The sequence below is a fragment of the Astatotilapia calliptera genome, chromosome 11, assembly GCF_900246225.1.
Source record: "Astatotilapia calliptera chromosome 11, fAstCal1.2, whole genome shotgun sequence".
NCBI lineage: Eukaryota > Metazoa > Chordata > Actinopteri > Cichliformes > Cichlidae > Astatotilapia > Astatotilapia calliptera.
This window is the reverse complement of record NC_039312.1, coordinates 4860564-4872319: the sequence shown is the minus strand read 5'-3', so window position 1 is coordinate 4872319 and position 11756 is coordinate 4860564. Positions and strand designations below refer to the sequence as shown.

Here is an 11756-nt window from a genome sequence, read left to right as displayed (position 1 = left end):
GGCTTCGGACGTCACCATTTTCAGCTCCTCCCATAAATGAAGCAAGCCTCGATACGCGCATCGCGGAAACGCCCCCTCAATTACTCGACACAAGCTTCAAAGCCTCGATACAGAACGTCACATCACTAATTAAAACATTGCTGTTGGCCACATGCCGGCAAAGTTATGTGACATTAGTGATGTTTGTACTTTCAGCATTTACTTTGTTTTAAACCCTTTACTTTATACGCCGTTAGATAGTCGACCTTAATCTTACAGAGAATGTGATGATTTTGTGGATAATTAAAGTCAGTCATATATCCACAAACACAACAGGCTGAAAGTCAGTGATGCTGCTCGGTTTGCAGTCCTGAACATCACGGCACAAGCAGGATTCACTGCACTGTTAATGTTAGCTATGTTATATTGCTGCCTCTGTTCGGTGGTGTCGAGCCAAACAGACTTTAACGTGTGTTTGAACGAGCTGACGGTTCACTCGTTAAGCTGAAGGAAAGATGCTTTAATCAAGGGGGTCACACATGTGTCCACTGTACCATCTGGAACTCTTCTTGTTTACACCCGTAATAACACAAACACTAAATCCTCCTGTTTGTAGCAGTGTGTACACCTGAGACTGTCACCTGTCTGTCCTGCTCTCTCTCTCTGTTTCTTTCTCTCTGATTGTGGAATAAAAGTATGAACATGTGTTTATAAGTTACACTTGTGTTTGAATCCTGCAGCTTATCACACATTTGATTTCCATGTGTGACGACTGCAAGTGTCCAGAGTGAGGACAGACTGAGGGACCCACTGCTGCACATCATCTGTGAGGCTTTGCACCCCTGATGATCCACCAGGACAAACTCAGCGGTGTGTGAGGAAGAGGAGGAGGAAGAGCCAACAGCAGCTGACAGATGGAGAGAATAGACAGACTGTTCCCTGTTTGTGAAGGACTGCTAGGAAAGTTTAACATAACTGTCTGTGCTGAATCAGTCTTATTAGGTAATGTTCAAATAATGTTATCATCCCAGTGTTTTCAGTGTGGGAGAAAGTACTCAGGGCCTTCAAGTTACACATTATGAAAGGCAGCAACAAGTTTAATGTTCAGAAACCTAAAGTCTGTATCAGCAGCAGAATGGAGCTAAAAATTTATTTTTAGCTGATCCAAAATACTCAAAGCTTCATAGAACTGAAACCAACATTGGTTTCAGTTCTATGAAGCTTTGAGTATTTTGGATCAGTAGCTGCTGTGTTTGTTGCATCATATTGCTGTAACTGTTTATATGCTTTATATATTCTGAGCTAAGTTGATCTATAGTGTTACATCATATTCTAGGATGTTATGTGTTTGTAGACTTTCTGCCCAGTTTGACCCATTTAGCAGAAGTCAGCCTGTTTAAGGCTCTGATATCTATTCTGTGTGACTTACAGCAGTTATGACATGGTCTGATTTTCTCACCCAATAAAGGAATATTTCATATATCATTCTACTCTTCATTCTATCAGACACAGTTTTCACAGCTCGTACGTTTTCCTTTTTACACATGTATGTAAACATTGAGCCAAATGTAATAATGCCAACGTATTAAACAAACAATATTTGTCTCTTATATATAATACATCTGTATATACACTGTCAAAGATACTCGACTTTGAGTGAAGATGTAAGGTGACAGGAAATAGCTGCAACTTTTGCAACTCTTTACTAAAGCTCAGAGTTCAAGTTCACTGCTGTAATAACTAATAACGATTAATATGGTAAATAACTTTGGTATTGGCCATATTATATTTACATTACCACAGAGAGATGATTTTAGTCTCATGAACAACATTAGCTAATTGTTATTTACTAACTAATCTTAAATGACTGTTCAGCACAGAAATGAGGCCCAACAATCATGTTTACAGTCCCGTGGTCTCAGCCTCAGATACTCAGCTAATCAAAGTGATGTCATGACAAAAATGAATGACCAACAAAACATTTTTCTCCTTCATTTCTGTCACACAAAGCTGTATGTAACGTGTCTCGCGGTTAGTATCATGGTTGCTAGGCAACCTGAACAGCGCGACAAAGGCCCATTTCACGAGCCTCTCACTTCCGCACTTCTCGTACTTGCAGTACTCACCGTACTATAAGTACCGTGCTCGTACTCCGAAGCATGCGGTCGCTGGATTGGGACACAGCCTGAGAGCTCCGCGATCCCGGATTATTGCGTGAGACTGCCCTTCAGTTGTCCAGCTTGCTACAGTGAAGTTAATTGTACCAACGGCTGCCTCTGTTATTTCCCGGCAGGAGTACGGAAGAAGACACGGCACGGGAGTCAGGGGCGCGCACGGAGATTTATTGCATAATATTTACATCACTGTAAATAAACGCAACTGCATTCATTGCACACAGTCCTGCGTTTTGGGCCCTATTTTCCCCACATCGCCACGGTCTGCCAGCGCAACCGTGACAGATAACTTCAAAGTCCTGCAAATGTAAAACTTGAAAAAGATCACAGCAGCTGAGGACACGTCGCTGTTGTATCGGGATTGTTTAACATTATTTAAAAGTAGGAATTTAAAAAATATCAACAAAGGGAAATTTTCAAACGTACACAGATGTGGACTGCCAGTCAAGCAGTTTATCTTCCTAACCAGAGACCTTCTTAAGCTCTTAACCGCTGCTCCGGATCAAAGCATTACGCTCTGTTGCGTCACTCGGTGACATCACAGTGAGCGAACGCTGCCATTGATCCAAAAGGTATAAATAGCCTGCTACACCCGCCTACTGACAGAACCTGCCAGCTTCATACTGCGGTCACATTGTTTTGCCCAGGTGTAAAACTTTAGATATATTTGTGAAAAAATGGTTTCGGATTCGTCTTCGTCGTTTTATGACAGTGATGAGGGTTTACAAACGAACGCCCTCATTCAAAGTAAAACATGTAAATACATGGTATATAAGCTCCTCGGACAAGGAAGCTTTGGGAGAGTGGTGGAATGTGTAAAATTAGACACTTTTGAAAGGGTAGCAGTCAAGGCAGCTAAAAGGGAATACAACGAGTTTGCTTGGAAAGAGGCCGCTGCTGTAAAAGAACTGAGTGTTCTGGATAGGGATCGGTGCAATTTGGTAAAGTACTACGAAGTTTTCGAGTACAAACATCGCACCTTCATTTCAATGGAAATGCTAGACATTAGTCTGCATGATTTCGTGACTAAAAGGTCTCGCGGTCCACTGGCTCTCTGTGATATTCGGGTCATTTTAAAGCAGATGTTTGTGGCTCTTACCGCTCTGAAGAGCAGAGGTATGATGCATGCAGACATCAAACCTGATAATATCATGCTTGTAAATCAGTCTCAACAGCCATATAAAGTTAAACTTATTGATTTTGGTTTTGCCACAAGTCCTGCAAAAATTCCACCTGGCACTATTATTCAGGCCCTTAGTTACAGGGCCCCTGAGGTCATGTTGGGCATACCGGTGACTGAAGCGGCAGACATGTGGACTCTCGGTTGTGTCGCAGCTTTTCTATACTTGGGCCACCACCTGTTTTTCAGCAGGTGTGAATATCAAATGATGCAAACTTTTGTTCACATGCTTGGTCAGCCTAATAAACGCATGTTACAGGAAGGGAGGTACAGTACGAAATATTTCTGGATGAGGAAAGGGATAATAGAACGCACATGGGTACTGAAGACACCAGCTCAGTATTCAGCATCTACAGGCACTGTGATCAAACAAAGTAATACAATCACAGAAAAATATGCATGCATAGATGATTTAGCCAAACACCACCCACAGCCAAACACAGAATCCGAAGTGGAAGACACAGCGGCATTTTTAAGCCTGCTCAAATGGATGCTGTGTGTGGATCCTGTAAAAAGAATCACACCTGTTGAGGGTCTGGGACATCGTTTCATTACAATGAAACATCTTCCTGAGGACCCTGCAGTAGATTGCTACACGAAGTCATCCTGCACGAGCATGGAAGTGTGCCCACTCCTCAGTCTAGAAAATGAAATCGACAGCTTTGTTACCACCAGTGAAATCAAAAGGAACAGCGAACAGAGCGGTGGGAGATCTAGACGGGCTTCCACTTTTAACAACTGTGTGAAAACAGCTAAAATCCAAAGAAACCGACAGAGAAGAGCAGCTGCACGCAAAAAGAATCAGCCTGCATTTCGCAGGTGGACATGGCAAGAAGAAGATGACATGTCTTGTAGGCTGGGTGTCAAACAAAAGCTTGTTATCCAAATACCGCTGGTAGGATCTTACTCTGAATCCAGTGATTTAGATTCTAGCACAGAAAGTACAAACAGCAGAGAAGGAATAATCACACCAAAGCCTCCGAAAGCTCAGCTTTCATTAGGGAAAAGGATCAAAAACTTTTTCGTAAAGTCCAGTGAAATCAAAAGGAACAGCGAACAGAGCGGTGGGAGATCTAGACTGTGTTCCACTTTTAACAACTGTGTGAATGCAGCTAAAATCCAAAGAAACCAACAGAGACCAGCAGCTGCACGCAAAAAGAATCAGCCTGCATTTCGCAGGTTGGCATGGCAAGAAGAAGATGACATGTCTTGTAGGCTAGGTGTCAAACAAAAGCCTGGTACCCAAATACCGCTGGTAGGATCTTCTGAATCCAGTGATTTAGATTCTAGCACAGAAAGTACAGACAGCAGTGAAGGAATAATCACACCAAAGCCTCCGAAAGGTCGGCTTTCATTAGGGAAAAGGATCAAAAACTTTTTCTTAAGGCTGTTTTGCTTTTCTTCATATGATGAAGAATCTTAAGATCAACCCTCCCCAACCGGTCGTGGCAGATGGCCGCCCCTCCCTGAGCCTGGTTCTGTCACAGGTTTCTTCCTGTTAAAAGGGAGTTTTTCCTGTCCACCGTTGCCAAAGTGCTTGCTCACAGGGGGTCATATGATTGTTGGGGTTTCTTTCTTATATTGTAGGGTCTTTACTCTACAGTATAAAATGCCTTGAGGCAACTTTTTTTTGTTAATGTTTTTAATGTACAAAATAAAATGTAATCAACTTGAATCAACTCTTACTCTCAAGTGTTTTTGTTTTGTCGCTGGTGTCACTGCCTCTCGGTCCGCCACTTTTTGATAAGTGTTAACCTGATCTGCTTCAGATTGAATTGATCGGGGCCCTGGTTGCTCCACAGTTCAACTTGAGGTGACTGGATGAGGGCTGGTCTCAGCACTGCGGTTCTTTGTTGTGTGGTGTGAAAATAAATGGCCAGCTCTTGTTCCCACTGATGCAAATTACAATTTCATGCAGTGAAGTCATAACAACAACCGGTTTAAACTGGTTTGTTGTCTGGATTTTGAATGTCTACCTTTTTCTGTTTATTTAGGTTAACAGTCTGATCATATTCTGATTCTTGACAATAATCTGCTTTTCTTGTGACATAATAAAAAGGCATATAACTCTGTATTTACACAACGTTAGACAGTTCAAATGAAGGTGTAATACACTGATTACAAATCATTTTGCTCATTAGTGACTGTAGCTTTTGTATGTTCCTCATCTTCTCCTAGACAAGTGGATATAGTATATATGTTATATGTAGTTTATATGGTTTTGGTTTTATATATGTATTTTTAGAAAATGAATTAGTTCACTTACAGGCTGCCACGGCTTACGCTGAAGGCTCTTTGAAATTACCTCTCATATGTTGTTGACTTATTCATTGTGACTTGTATTATACTGTGCCCATTTTTCATAATGGTTTTCAGTGTCAGTGCTGCCATAAAATACATCTACAGGAAGCGGTGTCTGAAAAGGGCTGGGAAAATCATCAAAGACCCCAGTCACCCATCACATGGACTCTTCACCCTCCTGCCCTCTGGGAGGCGCCACAGGAGCCTCCGGACTAAGACCACCAGGTACCGGAACAGCTTCTTCCCCACAGCTGTCAGACTCCTGAACTCTGCCTCCTGACATCTGACCCACGTTAAACTCATGGACTGAACATACACACCCCCACAATGGACAACTGTACCCTCAAACACACAATAATAACATGGAGTGAACTACCACTCACAACCACTAGTACTTTATATAGCCTCTGTAGAAACTATCTACACCCTCACTTATCTTAACTGCACTACTGTATAGCTCTGTGTAAATAATCATTCTGTACATTCAATAATCTTTAATCCTACAACTGTTTACAACTTGCATAGTTCCCATTTCTGTATAGCTGTATATCTCAGATTCTGTAAAGTTATTTATTTCATATTCTGTATAGTTTTTCATATTTATATCCTGTTCATATCCTGTACATAGCTTGTACTCACTACAGCCTGTACATACTTATAGTTATAGAATATTTACAACATACTTCATACCGTGTACATTACAACATACCATAATAGACCCATTTCTGTAATATACTTACATATCTATACTATTGCTAATATATATTGTAATATACCTATATCACTAAAGCACTTCTGGATGGATGCAAACTGCATTTCGTTGCCCTGTACCTGTGCATGTGCAATGACAATAAAGTTGAATTCTATTCTATTCTAACTGTCATTCATCAGTCCAAGAAAGAAAGAAATGAATTAATTGACAAATTGGTTAATGAGTCAGTCATAAGCTACACTTCATGTTATTTAGAAAGAATTATATCGAGGGGTGGGCAAGCGTTGGCGCTCCAACACTCCACCCTCCACCACCAACACCATTGGATGAGAGTGTGGTTAGTGCAGTGGTACTGATATTTACTGAAGCACATTGATGAAGACAGTTTTCATTTACTTTAGTTATCTCTATGTTATGCCCCTTTCTATCTATACTCTGGTGTTCCTTAGTGTTCTTTTGGCTATGTCTTATTTTGCATATATACTATTTCTAAAATCTTCTTTTTCTTTTAGCTGCTCCCTTTAAGGGTCACTACAGCGGACTGTCTGCTTCCATCTCACCCTATCCATAGCTTTTTTTTTCAGTCACACCAACCCTCTGCATGTCATCCTTCACTAAATCCATGACTCTTCTCTGAGGTCTTTCTCTTTTCCTAGTGTTTGCCCATCTCAACCTTGCCTTTCTGCATCTCCAAACCAATCAACCTGAGCTTTCACTCTCATGTACTCAAAGCTAATACTGTCCAAATCCCAACAAAAATCTTGCCATCTTCAGCGCTGCCACTCTGCCACTCCCCCTCCTGTCTTTTTTCAGTGCCTCTTTATGCTTTATGCCATATTACAGTTACCTGGCAGTATATAGTACCCACAGTGTTTTTTACTCCAAATTTATTTGCTGTGTTGCTTCTGATCAAGTAGCCTGATTTCCTGTGTCCTGCTGCCTTGTTCTTGGTTTTTTATGTTTCACTCCATTTGATGAAATTGTGGAAACAAGCCCTATAACAGCACAGCAACAGCAAAGACTCAAAGCAACAGAAGCCTTAAGACACACTGGCTGCAAACCATACTGCATTTGGCCAAAAGACAAGACCAACGAGCCACATACAGCAAGCGTTGTCTGTACAGTGCTGCCCTCAAGTGATGGCAGTGATGTATAAATCATTGCCATCACATAGCTGTTCAAGTACAGAGCCATGGCATGTCTGCTCAGAGCTATGTAAGCTTCTATTACAACAATAAACAAGTAAAACTAAAGATCTTTGATGGTTTAAGATAAATGCAAACATATGTTATGTCTTATTTTGTCACCTGACTCAATGGAGCCTGTAAAAAATTTTTATATCAACCTCGGTGAGGTCTATTTGTGTGATATCACAGACCTGTTTCAAAAAGTTTGAGTCAATAAAAAGCTAATCAGAACTGGCTCTGAGTATGTTCACCCTGAGTGTGTGTTTGGATAGTTTCAGTAAACAGAAGAATATGAGCAGAAGACGCTATATAAATGCAATCCATTAAGACAACAGAGTCATTTTAATCACTTCCATCAACCCACTCTTGACATTTCAGAATAGATAAAGCTGAGACCAAATTCAGGTTACAAAGATCAAAGAAAAAGACCGGATTCTTGTAGTATTGCCTCTTTACAATACCACAGTGACTTTAATTAGATGATTGGCTGACAAACAATTTCAAAGGGCAGCTAAAGGTTGATGAGTAACAAAAAAAATGAGCAAAGAAGATACAGTGGATGATCACAGAATTCTTTCCTTGTTTAAGGAAAATAAAATGGATGGATGTGAGTTCCATCCACTCAAATGAAAAAATGGTGTCCTGAACTTTTCCATGAAATGAAATATTGATGAAGCTGTTTTGTTAAACATCAGGGTATCCCGTAGGTGCAGATTTTTAGGTAATAATAGTAATGATAATGGATTGCATTTATATAGCGCTTTTCGGGGCCCTCAAAGCGCTTTACAATTCCACTTTTCATTCACTCTCACATTCACACACTGGTGGAGGCAAACTACAGTTGTAGCCACAGCTGCCCTGGGGCAGACTGACAGAAGCCAGGCTGCCATATTGCACCATCGGCCCCTCTGGCCAACACCAGTAGGTGATAGGGTAAAGTGTCTTGCCGGCCAGCAGAGAGAGAACAGGGGGATCAAACCAGCAACCTTCCGGTTACAGATGAGCTTCCCAGTCCCCTGAGCCACGGTCGCCCCCCAGGTGGATGGATATTTCCTCCCAGACAACAGAACAGCTCTATTGTCTTCACCAGTGGGTGTCATTTACTCATAAAATATGAATATAATTCATCCATGAGTTCACAGAATCACTAGATACTTTGTGATGAATATACAGTGTTGGGGAGTAACGGAATACATGTACCGCTGTTACGTATTTAAAATACAAAATATGAGTAACTGTATTTAGTTACAGTTACCATTTAAAAAGGTGGTATTTAGAATACAGTTACTTTGTTGAAATAAATGGATTACATGGCGGTATTTTCCTGTTTCATATTGTCGCGGGTCAGGACTGTTTGGGTTTTGTTTGACAGCTACGTTCTGTTGTTCCAGGCGGCCCCAGCATTACGGTTACCATGGTTACAGGGTGACTGTGTGTTTCCTGGGTGAGAGAGCGCCTTTTTGTTGTTGTTGTTGTGCTAAGCTAATAGGCAGAATGCTACAGGCATAGCCCTAAAGAATGTAGCCTAACAGCATGATAATATATTAGGTAATCCAAAGTATTCAGAATACGTTACTCTCATTGAGTAACGTAACGGAATACATTACAAAATACATTTTGGGGCATGTATTCTGTAATCTGTAATGGAATACATTTTAAAAGTAACCTTCCCAACACTGTGAATATAATACAGGGTGGGCCATTTATATGGATACACCGTAATAACATGGGAATGGTTGGTGAAATTAAAGTCCTGTTTGTGGCACATTGTTTTTCTTGTGACATTACCAATAAGTTTGATGTGTCACATGACCCTCTTCCTATTGAAAAAAACAAAAGTTGTATTCAAGATGGCCGACTTCTAAATGGCCACCATGGTCACCACCCATCTTGAGGAGTTTGCCCCCTCACATATACTAATGCGCCACAAACAGGACTTTAATATCACCAACCATTCCCATTTTATTACAGTGTATCCATATAAATGGCCCACCCTGTACATGCAGGTGTTCTTTATGCTCATCCAACCTACCTCCCCTTCTCACTCAAGCAGGTTTGCTAGTTTCTAGCTAATCTCAGGATGACATTTTTAATAGGCCCTTTTACAGTTTATAAACAGTGATGACGTAGTCGGTAAAAGGGACTATTACTTTATGAGTAGGCAACACATGCACATTTGCTTCACCTCAATAAAAACAGAAAAGCTCTCGGATAACAGACAGAATCAAGAACTCATTGCACTCTGACTGTCAGTCTGAACCCAAGCAAACACAGAAGAGGACGAATAAGTCTTACATCACTCATACATCAGGGTACTTTTTGTTGATTACAGCTCCGCATTCAATACTGTCATCCCACACAAACTCACTCACAAGCTGGTAACACTCGGCCTGCACCTAACCCTATGTGACTGGCTACAGGACTTTTTGACTGGCAGGCCCCAGTCCGTCAGGATCGGCAACAGGACTTCAGCCAGCATTATTACAAACACTGGCGTTCCACAAGGTTGCGTCCTCAGTCCCATCCTCTACACCTTGTACACCCACGACTGTGTCACCTCCAACAAAGATAACATCATTTTGAAGTTGTGGACGACACTGCAGTGATCGGTCACATCACTGGAGGGGACGAAGCGGCTTACAGGAGGGAGTTGGCAGGTCTGGTGTCATGGTGTGAGGACAACAACCTCACCCTCAACACTGACAAGACAAAGGAGATGATAGTGGACACGAGGAAGAAGAGGACGCCTCACCAGCCGCTGTTTATCTGGGGCCTAGAAGTGGAGAGGGTGAGCAGCTTTAGGTACTTGGGCGTCTACATCTCTGAGGACCTCACCTGGACACTGAACACCACACAGCTGGTGTATTTCCTGAGGAGGCTGAGGAAGGTTCTACAGCTGCACACTGAGCAGCTGCATTACTTCATGGTACAGCAGCACTACTGGCATGGACCACAAACGCCTGCAGAGAGTGATAACAACTGCAGAGAAGATCATCCAGACTCTGCTGCCCTCTCTGCAGAGCATCTACCATCGCAGAGTCCAGAGGAGAGCTGCCTCCATCCTCAAATACCCCACACACCCCCAACACGGACTGTTCACGCTTCTGCCCTCAGGACGGAGGTTCAGAAGTGTGAAATCCAGAAAATCCAGACTCAACAACTCCTTCTTCCACACTGCAAACAGACTCTTGAACAGCTGACCTGTTTTTGAACAGTAATAATAATTTTTTTTTGCACATCAGGTCATTCTGCATATTAAGCCAGCATATTAAGCTATAGCTCTTTTGCATACATCTCTGTTTCACATCTCCATATTTTGTCTCCTTTTCTGTCTTTGTTTATTTATTTATTTGTACTATTGTATTTATATGTTCTATTTCTATTGTATATATATTAATCGGCGTCTGTGGGTGGACAGCAAAGAAAGAATTTCATTGCACAGAGAAATGCCTTTTTCTCTTATGACATATGACAATACACACTTTGAATCTTGAATCAAAATCAATTAGATAGAAAAGTTAATAAAAAAAATTAAAATAAGAATGTATTTAAAAGTTATGCAGGATGTCCAACAACCTTATTGCCAAACATTGTGCTTGAGTGAAACTTGCACCCATAGAGCCACCAAACTACAGGTGGTGAGAGCAATTACAAAGACGTGTTCTCATATCTTACCTACATGGAATAGTTTTTCTTTTCTTTTATTTACTGTAATTTGTAATGGAGCATGAAAAACTTTAAGCAGGATTTCTCTGACTCACAGTCACCTTTGGCAAACCCATTATTCCTGGCCGGTGTAAAACGTGTTACTAGCAGCCACAACAGCAGATTTAAAACTTTGGTGGACTGCAAAATTCCAGGAGATTTGTCTTCTTCTGATGAGCTTAATCAGCATTATGTGAACTTGCTGTTTTATAACTTGATTGTAACACATGTTCATATGTAGTCCAGCTTTAACAGAAGTGTGTTGCTTAGTCATAACCTTACCATTACCTTAAATGTTTTTTTAAAAAGGTAAGTGATAGGATTTCTGGCTTTATTTTTACAGCCTTGAGACCATCAGTTTTTATGTGTTTGCACTGCCATAAATCAAATGACTCTATTCACTACTGGATATTCAATATGTTTTCCCATATTAGCTTGTCTTCATTGACACACTGTTAAACTCAGAATTAAGTTTAAAATCCAAGAACTACAAAGTTATGAATGATCAGACCTCATAG

The 11756-nt window shown here is 41.1% G+C and overlaps 1 protein-coding gene across 1 annotated transcript; it reads left to right on the top strand.

The window, feature by feature from the left end:
- The first annotated feature begins 2084 nt into the window (after window positions 1-2084).
- LOC113031869 (homeodomain-interacting protein kinase 2-like) lies at window positions 2085-4815 on the top strand. Its single transcript, XM_026184354.1, has 2 exons — window positions 2085-2193; window positions 2273-4815. The coding sequence occupies exon 2, from the start codon at window positions 2831-2833 to the stop codon at window positions 4754-4756; it is 1926 nt and encodes a 641-aa protein (XP_026040139.1). The 5' UTR covers window positions 2085-2193; window positions 2273-2830; the 3' UTR covers window positions 4757-4815.
- The last annotated feature ends 6941 nt before the right edge of the window (window positions 4816-11756 follow it).

Bases quoted from the DNA above. Each gene is read 5' to 3' on its own strand.
- LOC113031869 (XM_026184354.1), top strand. From the start codon at position 2,831: ATGGTTTCGGATTCGTCTTCGTCGTTTTATGACAGTGATGAGGGTTTA.